A 15,532-nucleotide genomic window follows, 5' to 3' on the forward strand; every position below is an offset into this window, starting at 1 on the left:
TGCACCATGTGTTTTCCAGCCTTCCGGTGTGCACCCGCATACATGTTTGTTTGTTTTTTCTGTGTTCGCCCTGGCTTCTGTGATGCTCTCCTCTTACTCTCTGGCAACAACAGGACAGTTAATCAATCAAATATTTAAGCAGTGCTTCAGTGCTCAGTGGGTAGTCCTAGATTATCTGTGGCTGTTGGCAGTGCATGGCGCAGCCACATTAGAAGCCTCATCTCTGACTGGCATCATCTTGGGGTGCCCCTCTCTCTCTCTCTCCTCCTTCCCCTTGGCCTCTGCTCAGTCTTTGCTCACTCCCACTAAAGCAACACATTTTGTTATCTCTTCCTTCTCGCTCATTTTCTGTCATTCTCTTTCTCTCCATCACTTGTTTTCCTTTCTCTTGTTTGCTGCTCTGCATTTGTACTTTTTGTGTATAATCATGACTTTTCACATTGACTATCTGACAGTGAGCAAGGCCCCTTAAAGAGCTCTCGTCTTTCTGTCTTTGCCTGTTTCTCTCTTTTCTCTCACTCTGCATTCTTTCCAAGGATAAGTCTGCCCGTCTCCCCGTGGGGATCTCCATTGTGGATTACCATTCAGTTTTCGCCCAATTATCTAGTGGCTTTCGCTGCCTTTGACACATAATTATCAAAGGCCTAAATAATTGTCTTTATTATTGCCGGTGTTTAGATGGAGCATCAGTGGAGCAGTCGCCAGCAAGGGAGCGTCACGGGGAGAGGAGAGAAATGAAGTATTTATCTCAACCAGAGATTAGCTTAGCATGCTGTTAAATGATGTCTCGTTGCTTATTTCAACTCCTCGTCCAGATAAATAAACATGATACAGAACCTCATTTACATATGCACACACCCATCACATATCACATTCTGTGTCAGCGGTGAAAATAAGATTATGCACAACAAAAAGTCTAGCAATTAGCTGGCTTTGTAGCAGGAAGCAGCTTGAAGCTCTAAACACTGTACTTTGCTGAGGGCCATGTGAGAGGTCAGGTACAAGATACAGGGTTTAGAGAAAAGTCTGAGTGTGCATGCATGTGTGTGTGTGTGCCTGCATGTGTTTGAGTGGCTCCAAATGTGTCAGGGTTGGCTGTTTCATAGAGGTTATGAAAAGCTGGGTTTAGTAGAATTGTGCCAATCAGGGGGTCAACAATCTGTGATGTTTGTAGGTCTCCATAGCAACCAGGGCCTCTGCAGAGAAATCAGAAAAGAAATGGTTTATGAGGGAGATCCAGTGAGTAGGGTAAGAGGGAATAGGATTTTATGGTTCATCCAGAGTTTGAATGTAGCTGGGATGGGGGTGAACTTAGCATCATCAGTTGTGACTCAGCTTGGTTCAGAGGAATGTAAATGTGATGTGTAGTTGCAGTCAAATTACTTCCAAATTACAGTGAGAGAAAACAGCTTGTCACTGAAATGGGTTAAGGAAATTCTTTCACACCTTATTTTGGGGCAAACTAAATTATGATCTCAAAATGGCCTTGATAATTTAACTGAATTAGATATATAAACCTGAAATGGTGCAGACGACAGAAGAAATATATCAGACTGATGATAAACATTTCATCAAGGTTCTCTATTGAGTAATGAGGGTGCCCTTCAAGATGAGGTCTCAGGTGCAGACCCCTGATGGGACACATTGTTTCCACTTAAGCGTAAGCTTCTGCTTATGTTTTAGGAAGACAGTGAAAGCCCACTTGCTTCAGGGAGGCTGCTCAGTGGTGTGATCTCGCTGCGTAGTGGGCCGAGGGAAAAGAGAATTTTCCTCATGGTGATCAATAAAACATTCATAAACTCTAAATAAATTCTTTGTTGTGCACATCCACCTGTCCATCTCTCATCAGTCTTACTTTGTCTCTTTATCCCTTTCTTTTTTCCTCCTAGCTTCCTCTTATAACCTTTTGCCTTTCTCCCCTTTTTATTTTTAACCAGTTTTGTAAACACAACCCCCACCTAAACTGTACTCTGCATATCCAGCTGCTTTAGCGTTAAAGGAAGGGCCAGCAGGGAGGCGGCAAATGTCTCAACATCTGTGTGTTGGTTTTAGCTCAACAAGTATTTCCACATGTTTCTCTTCCTTCCTTCCATGTTTTCCCTGTCCGATACAAGACTGATCACAACAGCTGTCCTGTTTCCTTGTTAAAGCTGCTGTCTGTGGTTACATAGTGGATTAACACATTTAACATTCTGGATGAGGACGGCTAACACTAACACAGGCTAACATGGTGCAAAAATCTAACATGATGAGTCATGATTACACAGCTTACATTTCTACCCACTTGGTAGCATGTGGCACTATGGTTGTAACTGGTTTTCAAGTTAACCATGAGCGTTTCCCACCTAGCCGAAGACATGGACATGCTTTTCCCTTCAACACGCACCTAACCACAGTTGTCATCATGACTTGTCAAACACAGGACCCAGTGGTGTCAAACTCATTGTGGTTGAGGGCCTTACTGCTTAGAGGACTCTCTCCTGAGTCCCACTTTTTCAGCCTATTACCCCAACTGTTACCACAGCCAACCATATGTGTAGGCATTGCAGCAATGAGAGCTGTCAGAAGGAGAGATTGATATAGAGGAGTTCTTAGGTCTTTAATCTTCAGTTGAGGCATCATCAGGAAAACAGGCTTTGTGTGGTGAGAGTTACTCATTGCAGCACATATACAACACTGTATTAGTATCTTCGAATAGCGGGTCATAGAGAAACTTGAGCACAAAGTTGGTTTTTGATGCATTTCGAATCAATAAAATTTAGCCATGATGAATGTGTTTTTACGGGCCCAATCAGTCTAATCAGTTTGAATGGCCGTTTTAGCATTTCCAAATGTCTCATTATTCAGTAAAAAAAAGTCCAGTATTTAAGTTCCAGACTAATCCATCCAACACCATCAACAACTTCACTCCCAATTTAGCAGCTGTGCCTTTTTGTGCATGCCTTTATCTTTGTGTAACTGCTGTCTGTCACTCGCTTCTTCACCAAACTACCCTCTGTTGTGCAGTCCTCTCACATTCAGGCATACACACATATGCATACATCCATGCATGTACCCACACACTTCCTCTGTTCATCTTTCTTAGTGCTCTTGTTCTTTCTCTTGCTTCCATCTATCTGCGTGTCCTTTGTTATCTCTCAAGTACTTTGTCTTGAAAGTGGCATGTCAAAATGTTTTATACAAAGACTTAAAACCTGTCATAAATGGCAGGTTGGCAAATAAAGTGTACTTTGGCACAAATTATTCTTAAGTTGATTGGTTTTACTACCAGTAGTATCCCATGGATCTTGCCCATTTAAAGTAGATTTTACATCAAAAACAAAAAATACTGAACTCGGATGTTTTAAGGAGAATCCAGTAAGATAAAGCAGAGACCCATTTATACACTTGGAAAGTGGAAAAATGTAGTCTGAAGTTTTCTCATGTCATATGTTTAGTATTTTCCATGGTCAGTCCACCGTCTCCTGTTTCCTGGCCTCTGCTAGCAGCCCCTATACTCAGGGACTGGCCTGTTTATCTAGCACCACAAAACAGGACCTTGACTGACACCCCCAGCTTTAAAAGGTTGACTTTGCCACTCCCATGTGTCCAGGTTGCCAGAGGAAAGCTTTTCAACCAAGCGATGAAGAAGGGAGCACAAAGAGGAGTGTGTATCTCTGTGTCCCCGTATGATTGTATGATTTTGTGTGAACCAGAGAATATGTCTGTGCATACATGTGTAGTGTCTGTCTCTCCAGTTATGTGCTTTTTTCTTCGTTCATTATGGTTGTGGCTCCCCTTTCAATCTACTCTGTCCTCTGCTGTGGTGAAGATGCTACAGCGGAAGCCTTATCAGCTGGATGATATATGAGTCCTTAGTGCCTTAATAGATTCCATTTATCTCTATACACTCCCACTTTAATTTGGCTAGGCAAGGGAGGATGTATTCAAATGCCCACCGTCATTTTGATGTACAGGCAGGCAGCCAGAGCTGGCCTAGGTGATTGCTCCAGTCTTAGCTCCAGCCTATGTGTCAGACACAGATTTATACTGTAGTATACAGTAGACCGTAATACATGCAAGTACCACCTACTGCCTGACATTCCAGTTCCTGTATTAGCCTTAGCATTACAATGTCATCATACACCAAGCCAAAACCACCACCAACATTTTAAGCCTACCAATAATCCTGTAGTCCAGGACTCTGGCAGGTTTTTTCCACCAGTCTTTTTCTCAGCTTCACTAACTGTATGCAGTAAGTGATTGTTAACCTATTGTTGAAAGTCTTGTTCTCTTTTCTTCCCATTTTATCTTTAAGTAAAGCACAGGGAAGCAGCTCCTTCCCAAGTCCTGGCTACAGTACTCCTTGGGGTAGGACCAGCGGTGTGGGAAGTCTATTGTAGTGTGGTAACAAGTCCTTTGTGTGACATTTTCCTTGACGTGGACATTCAGTGGGGAATAGGAAGACAGGCCTGTGGATGTGACATGTGAAGGGAAAGGGTATTAAGAATGAGAACTGAATGTGCACAGGGACGGACATTTGCACACAACGTGACAAGAACACGCTATAGTAGAGCCGTTCGTTCATATTTCACTTTATAACATTATACTGTACACCAAGTTGAATGTATCCACTGGTTACAAAGCTGTCCACTGGGCCATTGCTGACATAGTCTGAGGAGTTGTGTGTTGGACAGGAAATAAAATGTATCTAATGACATGATGGGTGGGTCATATTTAAAAAAAATGCCTTTACAGCCATTCAATTCAAAAACTTGATTTTTATTTATTTTAATTTTCTTTCTTTTTTTTTTTATTAAAAAGGTTAATTATCTCTTAAAGCAAGGTCTCTGTCACTCAAATGTTATCTGAAACAAATGGTGCCTCCCTCAACAGTGACTATTCCATTATCATACTAGAAAGGGATCTAACACAAATTGATTTTTTTATTATTTTTATGGCAGATGAATCAGAGGGAAATGCAGGTGAAGAACAAAGTGTGTGCTGTGGCTCTGACTGACTCTGCTCACAACATCTGGCTACAGGAGACCAGCAAAGGCACGCAGGACTGGATGCACGAGGTGAAATAACCACACACGCTCACATACACCAAGACATATTGAATGCAAACAGAGATGCTGCAAACTGTACAGGGGTCCATTCCTGAGCTCCCATCTCATCACGTATATTAAGCCAGCAGTGAGCTTGAGGTCTTTCAAACTCTTCTCCTCTGTAATGTCTCCTTGCACAACGCTGCTGACCTACACAGGTACCCCTGACCAACAGCTAGCCTTAGAAGTCATAGAGAATGATTGTTTGCATGTTTTCCCTCTTTGTCTCTTTTTTTTTTTTACTTTTTATCAGCTCAAGCTTTTTTCTTCCTGGGCGCATGTCAATGAATAACCAAGACAGTCAACCCTCGCTGGTGCGTGTGTTTATAGCTGGGCATGCTTATATGTAAGCGTGCATGCATGTGTTGATAGGTGCTTGTGAGATACAATGATGCACGTGCACATGTGCGTTTGTGTTGGCTTCATTTTAGCACTTGCCCTTTCTGGTGTGACCTCTGCACCATACGAAGCACCTGGGCTCACTTAGTATGCACATACAGATGAGGTCCAGCCAAGACCAGAGCAGCTTGAGAGCCAGAGATGCAAATGTCAGGCTTTTCACATGTACATACATACCTTTATTTGTATTACATCCTCCTTTATATCCCTTGCCTTTTGTTTTTACCATTTCTGTGATCTTTCATTTCATGTGTATGTGCTTTGTTTGTGTTCTCAAGTGTGTTACTTGTCTGTGAATGGGTGTGTTTTAGTTTGAGTGGTGGAGATTCAAGGTTGCACTGGCCCCCTTCTCCTTGTCTAGTATCTCCTATTTTTGATTCATCTAAGGGATGCGTGGGACATGGCTTAATTGGAATGTTAAGTGATTTTCTATTTGTGATGATTACCCAGAACAATAAATCTGAAATAACCTTTTTTGTCCAGTCGAAGGAAGGGGACAGGCAAGGATTCACACTCTCTTGTACTCATTAACCCCTAGTCCTTTTTTTTGGCAGAATTAACAGAGGTGTCTGCCTAATTAGAGGGAATTTTTCAGGATGGAATAGTAGCTCACCTATGCCCTTCTCTGCTATTTGGAGGAAATGTGTATATCTATAGATTTTACATACTCTATATTTCTTCTGCTTGTATGCCTTCTGTTTTTTTTTCTCCATTCATTAAATTCATAATTCTCTGCCATACCAGCAGTTTTGGGCTCATTACGCTAAAGATGTGCTCATTGCATGTTGTTAATTATAAAGCAATGTTTATACTCTATGTATTTCTCTTAAGAACTCTTAAATAAGTGTGTTAAGTTTTGCATTAATTGTATTTAATGACAAAAATGTATCTTCTCAAAACTTTGTCATTGAATTATCAGGAAGGCAACCAGTGCTGATGCCTATTATTTTAACCATTACTAGTGAGTGCATGCAATATTTCACTTCAAAAGTGGTTTTACCATTTATTGTCTCTGCTAAGTTAGAGTTAAATGAAGACAGCTACTGACGATAAATACTGTAGATCACCATGAGGTGATAGATATACATTATTTTTGTATACTGCATCTGATTGTTGTATATTTTGATGGCAAATTAAGTCCAGTATTTCATCACATCACTGCTCTCTGGGCATGCATGGCAGTGCTAGTTAGCAAGCCCCAGGTCAGCATCAGGTTTGGGGTGAATCCAATGAAACCAGTGCTGTGTGTGTGCAATAGTTCCACTAAAAGGTCAGAGTCCCTTTGTGTTTCTCCCAAAATGCAAATCTCTTGGCCCTGGGCTGCTTTAAGGACTTTTATTGTTGGCTCACTTTCGTGATGTTTGGCTTTGAATGATCACACAGTCTACAACTGCATGCACTTGTTGGTGCAGTGCTCAGTAGGATACACTAGGTGCATATAATCCTCTGCTTTAAGGACATCTCTATCAAAAACCCATACATCACGTGGTCTTGAATGTAAAAAAAAAAAAACTCTTTCACTCCTCACTAAGGCACAAACACACACAGAGGGCAACCCAGATGGTGCAGCACATCACAGAGGGGAGCTAGCAGTGAACCTTAATAATACCCTAGGTGGTGTATAAATATGGGTGCCCATATGAATGGTTGCATGTGAGGTCAGGACACCCCACTGTTCTCCTTGGCTAGAGATAATTCCCTCCCTTTGGGGCTCAAGAGGTCACTGGATGGTGGGATGGGGTGATGAGAAGAGGAGAGTAAAAGAGAGAAGATGGGATTTAGAGATCAGTGCCTGCTGGGCCAGGTTATATAGACCAAATGGGTCAGATGAGGGGTAACTGACGTCACTGCCAAGAGAGTAAGTACAGAGTAAATATGAGGGGAAAAAAAAGAAAAAGGAGAGAGAATAAGCAGAGGCAGAGAAAGAAATACTTCTACATTTGACTGAAAAACAAACTAATAGATGAGAAATAAAGTATGAGAGACTTTCAGTTATTTAAATGTTGCTGACTGCTGCTGAGAAAACAAGTTGGAAAAGAAAACAAAAAGACAGGTAGGATATGAATGGAGTGAATACAGATGGAGGAGAGGAGATGAAGAGATGTATGTGGAGATGGATGAGGAGCATGGCTGGGAGAAGTGAGTGAGTGAGTGAGGCAGAGAAATGCGAATGATGGTGTACAGCTGGCAACCTGTCACAGTCTCCAAGGTGTCTCCTGTCACTGTGCTGGCCTGCTGTCACACTCTAGTGGCCTGCCCAGAGCACACACACACACACACACACACACACACGCAGACATGCACAAACACACATACATAAAGAGTACACTATGGTCATGAATAAACCATCCTAATCCATAGAGATTATACAGCAACTGGAGGAGGTGGGAGAGAGACAGACACAGAGAGTGAGCAAGAACTGATACTCAGAACTACTTTCTGAGAAGTTAGGCTGCAGGCTGTTATGTGCTATGGTTTAGGAGACTTTTGTACACTTAGCACAAAGTTTATATCATGGGACGTAGTCCTGTGTGCTTACAGAAAAAGGAGGCGGCAGTACTGTTTTATCACGGAATAGAGTCAACTGTATGCAATTGAAAATATATATATTTTATCCATATTTTATTTAAATTCTGCATCCATATTTATATAACTCTTTACTAGTAAAAATCTGTTTTATAACTCTATAATTAATGTCTGTTTATCAATTATTTTAATGCAGAGTTTGGACGGTAGGGAGTACAAATCCATTTTAAGGCCTTGTGTATTCCTGTGATATTGTACAGTAGATACAGACGTCTTTGAGAGACCCATGTGGTTCTTTTGACGGCTCCATTTGATTACACTCTCATCAGCAGAGTGCAGTATTTTATGTCCATTAATCTCTGAGTGTGCAGGTGGGTTTGTTGTCTATGTGAAAGAAGCAGGCTGACTTCCACTATGACTTCTAGAAGGCAGCCGGTGGTGGATCACACATACACAAACACATAACAACAAAGGCTTTAAAGCGTTCCTCACAAGTAGAGCGCACTGACACCTGCTTGTGATTTATACTCTGACCATGCTGTTAGCTTTAGCATTTAGCATTAGTCTCTAAGTCACCACTAGGGCAGAGATCTTTGTGCCAGCAGGTTATTATGACAGTAACATGGTATAGTTAGGTGACCTCTAGAGACTGCAGTAAATACACTACCAGTCAAAGGTTCTGACACCGTTTCCCATTCAGTTCAATGGGAAAGTGTGTTAGGAGTTGCTCCCCAGTAAAGTCTGCATTAGGAGAAGGTTAGGGTGGATAGATGGGTCAGAAGACACAGGACCTTTTGACAAATGACTGTTGGTTGATTCCTGTTTGAAAAGTTATGTTTTATATCTATGACCATTCCACAATTTTACCTGCATATTTATTTTGTTAACCATGATGACAAAGGGTATTTTATTTGTTGTAGGATCTTTTAAAATGTTGTTTCTGCATAATATTGATGATGGGATTTAAGAGAAAAAAAAGTGCACTGTGCAGCAACGTGTTTTGCAAAATGTGTGCATATATGTCTGCATATATAGCACACATTCAGACATACCAGAGGTGGGGGAAGAGTCAAACCTGTTTACACATTTGTTTCTCTGTCTGCCTTTAGTTCAATGGCACCATTGATCGGCAGACGAGCTGCTTGAAGTGATGATGCTGTGTGTCAGAGGCAGCCAATGTGATGTGCCATCCTTTTGTCACATCGCCCTTCTCTAATCCCAGCCAGCAGGCCTTGCCTTTATGTGACTGCTGTTATGCCTGCGGTCTCCCACAGCACTGGGGCTATGTGCAATATGTGTGTGTGTGCATTTATGCAAGAGTTTGTGTGCACATGTGTGTTGTTGCCTTGACAAATCTATTCATATCCCGGCCTCCCTGCCTCCAATGGTGGTGATGGTGGTGGAGAAGAGGGGAGGGAGGAGGGCTCTTTGAAAGACTCCCCTCCTTTCTCTCTCTCCAGCCGCCTTCAGCCCACTGCTCCACAACCCAGCTGACATCTTCTTCCAGACAGACTGAATGAATTAAAGGAAATACAATGAGACACTTGATGTAGCAGTCAAGGAGTCCCACTGCTTCTTTGCTGCTCGGCATTGCTCTGCCCTCAAGCCCAGGCTCAGAGGAGAGAACATCTAGGGCAAAGCAAAGGATCTAAAAATACACAATATGCCACTGTTTACCAAGATGACTTGTCATCTTTCCCCAACACTGAACCCCCTTTCCTCTTTTCTCCATTCCCTCTTTGCCGAACTTTCTTGAACCTCTTTGGCTCCTTCTATGCTACACCCCGTCCATCTGCTAGCACTTTTGGCCGGCAGAGCTGAAGAAATGACATATAGAGGAAAAGAGTTAAGGGGTATCTACAAACTAACAGACCTTTTTGTACACATTACCTAGCTGAATTTTGTTTATTTACTTAATGGTATAACTACTGCCATGACACTTGCTAAGGATTTACTTAAATGGGCCAGATGTTTCATCATGATCTCTTTCAATCAGTTTCTGTATTTCTAAATAAGCTAGGCTTTAGTAAACAAATCACTGTGGGACAGAAGAAGATGTAGAATATTTCAAGCAGACAAGAAGACATTCACTTGGACATATCTGGAGAAATGTATGTAGACAAAACGCAACAGCCCAAAGGGCCTCAGTTAGGCCTCAAGTATATTCAGTGTCCCAGTGTACCTTTACAGATGTATACAGTATAATATCAACATATCTGAGAGTGGGCTTTGTGTGTGTTGGGGGTCACCTGGGGGATGGTAGTTGCAGAGAAGTGCGATGCGACCCTGTATTTTGTGTGTGTGTGTGTGTGTACATTTTTTTTTGGAGGGGGTGAAGTGTAAGAAATGTAATACATTTGATAGGTTTGTCTACCCAATCCCTCCCTTTTCAGGAGTCAGAGATGCTGAGGGCAAAAATGCACAAATGTGATGCATTTGTGTGAGAGTCTGAAGGGTTCACAACGTTATGTATTTCTGTGGGAGACCCCCCGCAGTGCAATCACTGACCCACAAACATAAGCACACACGCACACACAAGCATGCACACCACTGTAATGGCTGTCAAGGGGCCAGGGTGAAAGTAAACAAGGGCAGATAAGCAGCGATTCAGAAGGACGCCAGCTGCACAGTCTAATCTCTTTACATTTTCGCTTTCTTCTATTGAACTTTTATCTTATCTGGGGAACGTCTTCTCCAAGCATTCCTTCTCAGCCTCCCTTTTTCCCTCTCACCCTTTCCCTTGTTTTTGTACTAGCCTGACAAGCCACAGCATTCCAAGCCATATTGCACGATCAAAAGGGAAAACACACTTTGATATGTAGTCATCTGCTGACCCAGAGAATGAAAACTCTAGGCATGGGAAAAGTCACTTGTTTTGCAATAAGAAATTTGTATATTGTGTTAAAGGTACATGAGGTTTCACTAGAGAATGTCTGAAATAACCTAGTAGATAGAAAGCAATAGTGCCATACAGACAGGAAGATGAAGACAACAAAAACCGGATAAAGAGGTCTCCTCCTCTTTCTGTCAGTAGACTTGTCAACCACATGGGGTTTGAGAGGACTAGGGGTGTTTGCAGGAGGTTATGGGTCAGCAAGCTGGGCAGACACCCTCCCCCAGGGCACCTACTGATCCACCATGGTAGAAGGCCTCAGCTCTCCACCACAAACAAACGCCAAGCTGTCTGAGCAACATGTCACAAAGCCTTTAATTGCTTGTTGCTGTCTCTCTCTCTCTCTGCCCCTGCCACCTTGCTGAGTTATACACCTCTTTCTTGTTTACTGTCTCTCTCTCAGTCCTCTCCACCTGTCCTCCTTTTCTTTGTCTTGCCTCCCTGTTTTCTTTCCCTTATCCTTTTTTCCCTTCATGTTTCTTGTCTTTGCTTGATGCAGTAATATCTTTTTTGAATTATAATTAAACATCATGTGTGTATCTCCATTACATAAAAAACATCATGTGTGTATCATGTGTGTATCTCCATTACATAAAAAATTGAAAACATAAAATACATCAGATCCTTTCCTTTATTATATTTCTGTCATATATTTTTTGTGTTTATTTTAGTAATAGTGGGGGATGCTAGTTAACATATATGAATTTCCCATAACCCCACCACCACCACCACACACACCTTAAGTAGTCTACTGTAAGTGGAGGTCATTTAAATATTTTGTAGAAGCCTTATATACTATAGGGGCGATGATAAATGTAACCTTATCAATATTTTTTCCTCTCCCTACAGCACTGTTGTAACTGGGTTTCAAGTCCAGAGCCCCTGGACACACAGCTGGATCCCATGCTGCCAGACTGCCCCCGAGTCTCCGCAGGTATGTATAAACACACTCCAACACTAATAACATTATTAATCAGTAACTACTCACAGCATCATTGGGATGACTTCTAGTTTCCAAACACAATGACAGTGCAGGGAAGCCGACTGGATTTGTTTCAAGTCATTTGGACAATAGAGCACTGACATTTAACAGTTAGGTAAGTGCTTTACTTGCAGGCATTAGGTGCTTTGTCAGTGTTAGCTTAGCCGAGTGTTTATTTTACTGTTAAAAGGTGAAAACTTGAATCATGGATTTCATATGGAGTAGTAGTTGGTAGCTCTGGTTGAGAGTACTGAGAAACTGGCACAACCAGGGAGTCCCAGCCAGTGATATAGTACGGTAACAATGAAAGTAGTTTGTTAAAAATAAATCTTGACTGGTGATTTTACAGTCATGGATATATTGAAGAATTAGTTGTGTGTACATAAACCACTACCACAAGTTGCTAAAATCTAGTTTAGCATTTGGAAGGAAACGATGGGAGCACTATATCAAGCTTAGGTGGTTTCATTAGATACAATTCAAAATGCAAATAAATGACTCGGTGTTTGTGACTGTGAGCGGTGCATGTCAGGGTTCAGTCACTCAGAGCCGTGTGTGTGTCGATTGAAAGTCTTAGTAAGGCTGATTGAGAATGATCATTGTCAGAGAAACTGAATCAGTGGCAGATTATCTTGAAACATACACAGAGAAACAGAGGCTGTCACACACACTACAGAAATGTGCTCTTTGAATTTTTGTTTTTGTCTTCCTTGTTACCCCATCTCCCTTTCTTTTTTTTATCATCTACTCTGTCTCCTAGATTCATTAATCCTCTCCTGTGGTGTTTGGCTTCTTGTCTCTATGCCCTCTCTGTGGTTGACTGGCCTTGGTGATGTCACGGCCATCATGAGAATGTATCTTTAATGTAGGATTAGGGATGAAAGCTGTAATCCTCAACATGATCATGATAAGAGATGATGATTGCAATGTTTGAAGAGTGACACAGAGGCATGCATGCACAGGCACTCACACACAGGGAAACAAAAGGAAAGTCAAGCAGGAAACAGTATAAACAGGAAATAATGTATCTGACAAATATCAAAAGCATTTCATCATCGCTCAGGAGTTCCTACTTTGTGTTTTTCATCTCTTCAAATCCTCTCACTGACATCATGGCCAATGTATAGGTCATCTTACACATGTTCCGCATGTCGGTGAATACATCTTTAACACTATCTCATCTCAGCCACTAAAACACCATGTTCCACAAGGAGCTGTGTGGGTGGGTGGCCTTAACATCCACCAGTGAATCAGCTCCTTGAAATGTCATGTGTCCTTCAATACAGATCCCATACTGTATTTCATGTTCAAATGTCAGTTTTTTTACCTTGATGTTTTATGTGTCTTCTCACTGTCTACTGTCAGTCAAAAGACAGCACTCTTTGAGCCAAGATATCGAGGTCTACTTTTTGAAACTGCCGGCATGTCTGACATTGTCTTAACACAGGACTGTTTGACACAGTGTCCATCTGTATGTATGCACTTTTGACTTGTGCTCTATTGACTTTTGCTACTTTAACTGAGCTGAAAAGACCTGAGTCTCTGGTCTGTTAACAGAGCTGCCATCTCAGCTTGTCTCTGGTTTTTTGGTGGCAGCTTCTGATGTCAAAGGTTGACTCCGTCGTCTTTGTGTCCTTGGCAGCCTGGCAGGTTCACAGGCAGCAGCCATTGTGGTAAGAGTCACAGCAGAGCAACAGAGGTGACGAGGTTGAGAGCAGGTTGAGGGACGGCTGTCAGGGCATCCAGGCCAAACACTACAATCAGCTCACATACAGCTCCTAAACTCCCTCTGCTACCATGACTGCTGTTGTCTGGGTTGCTGTGGTCAGGGTATGTGTGTGTTTGTAGGTGGGGGTAATCAGGGTTAACCATGAAGTGTCTTAGCAACAGAAAACAGGCCAGTGAATCCTTGTTGTCATGCACGCACACCCACACACACACGTATGCAGAACTAACGCACGTCACTGTGTGAACCATTGCTCATGTGTGGAGCTAGGCTGAGGCAGGCACGGGGCAATTCGGCCGCTGTGGAGAATGGCACCGGATCAGACACACACGCATACTAAAATGTCTAAAGGCTAACAAAGCACTGGATGTGTGCATGGGCACTGGGACAGGTCAGGCAGCATGACGAGAGAACAGGTTGAAGAGCCAGTCTTGCTGCTGTTCTTTTTCTGTCTCTGTCTGCTCTCTCTCTCTCACCTCACTATTCCTCTCTCTTTCTGACTCTCTCTATACATCTCCCTCTCTTCTCTTCCGCTTGTGTCCAGCCTGCCTGTGTGGTGGCAGTGATGATATGATGATTGTGTTTTCCATGCTGGTAGACTCTTGGCAGAAGGAGGTAGGGAGAAGTGGCGGCAGAGCTTGTCTGTTATTCCTAATCATCTGTGAAGCAACGCCTGTATACCAGCATGGCACTCTATGGGCCTTAAAGGACCAAGAGAGGGAGGGTGAATGACGCATAGCAGGAGTATCCGCTAACATCTCCATTTCTTGTTTTAAATGCTATCAAAACAAGACAAACTCCCTTTGCACTTCATTGGCTAGTTCCCCTCCTTTTCATTTCACTGTTTTCTTTATCTTTCTTTTTTCACTGTTTTTTCCATCTTTCAAAAGGAATTTGTTCCCACAAGAAGGTCATTGCTCTGGCGTTTGGCAGTGGCCTGGCACACTAGCAGAATTTTATCAGTTACGAGCACAGAGCACAGGCTAAATATGCAGATAAAGTGGAACCAATCTCCTGCTGGAAAAGCTCCCTTGTGTGTGTGTGTGTGTGTGTGTGTGTGTGTGTGTGTGTGTGTAGAGTAGCTGCAAGGCTGACAGAGAAATAAATAAGTTGGAAACTGGGGTGTCACTTAAGTGGGGTTCTGGAGGCCTTCCCCAGATGTAATCATTCCAGACCTGCAGTGCCGTGTAGACACCAAGAGGATACATGCACGATGGAAGAGAATGAGGTTGATGAGAAATAAATGGATGAAAAGAGAGGAAGAACACAGCGTTACAGTAATTATTTTTGTAAGAGCTCCTCTGGTTTTGTTGCTTAGTTTATTGACTGCTTTTCTGGTGACATGGATGTTTGATTGTTTGATCAGTAAAGATGCTGTTCCAAAGGTGGGAAAACCCCTTTCTCTACTAACAGACATACATTGGTGCACGTATAAGCACACACAGCTTCCTCTTGGGTGATTACTCATTGTCCAAGGTGATTATTAATTACAAAGGGAGAGCTCTCTGAAGGTAAACACTGATTAATGGCTAACAAAAGTAAGTTAATGTCTTACCTGTACTTTAATTACCAAACCTGCTCTGTTACAAGCATCCTAACACAAGGCTGTAATTAACCCTAATGGACTGAAGAAAAAGACTTACTTTCTTCTCTCTTTTTATTTTTTATTTTTATTTGATTTGATTTATTCTTTCAAGCATGTAAAGACAGTTGATATGACAACACACATAATTTTACACATAATCCGATATCAATTTGCTTATACCTAGTACATGCTTGAATGGAGTAGGAAGAAGTCAGACTTATCCAGTCCTACCCCATGACATCATCTTACCATCATTGGTTTGCAAGCAGTATCACGACATAAATAATTCTCTTCTACACCACACAAGTAATATACTAAAAAAATTATAACA

General features: G+C 42.1%; 1 protein-coding gene across 5 annotated transcripts in view; it reads left to right on the forward strand.

The window, feature by feature from the left end:
* arb2a (ARB2 cotranscriptional regulator A) overlaps nt 1-15,532 on the forward strand; it is a 142,880-nt gene that overhangs the window by 85,973 nt on the left and 41,375 nt on the right. For all 5 annotated transcript variants that reach the window (XM_020594637.1, XM_020594638.1, XM_020594640.1 and 2 more), the window contains 2 exons: nt 4,944-5,060; nt 11,758-11,842. In XM_020594637.1, the coding sequence (XP_020450293.1) occupies nt 4,944-5,060; nt 11,758-11,842 (202 nt within the window). The remainder of the gene's footprint in view (nt 1-4,943; nt 5,061-11,757; nt 11,843-15,532) is intronic.

Source organism: Monopterus albus, unplaced genomic scaffold (genome assembly GCF_001952655.1).
Source record: "Monopterus albus unplaced genomic scaffold, M_albus_1.0 scaffold23.1, whole genome shotgun sequence".
Lineage (NCBI taxonomy): Eukaryota > Metazoa > Chordata > Actinopteri > Synbranchiformes > Synbranchidae > Monopterus > Monopterus albus.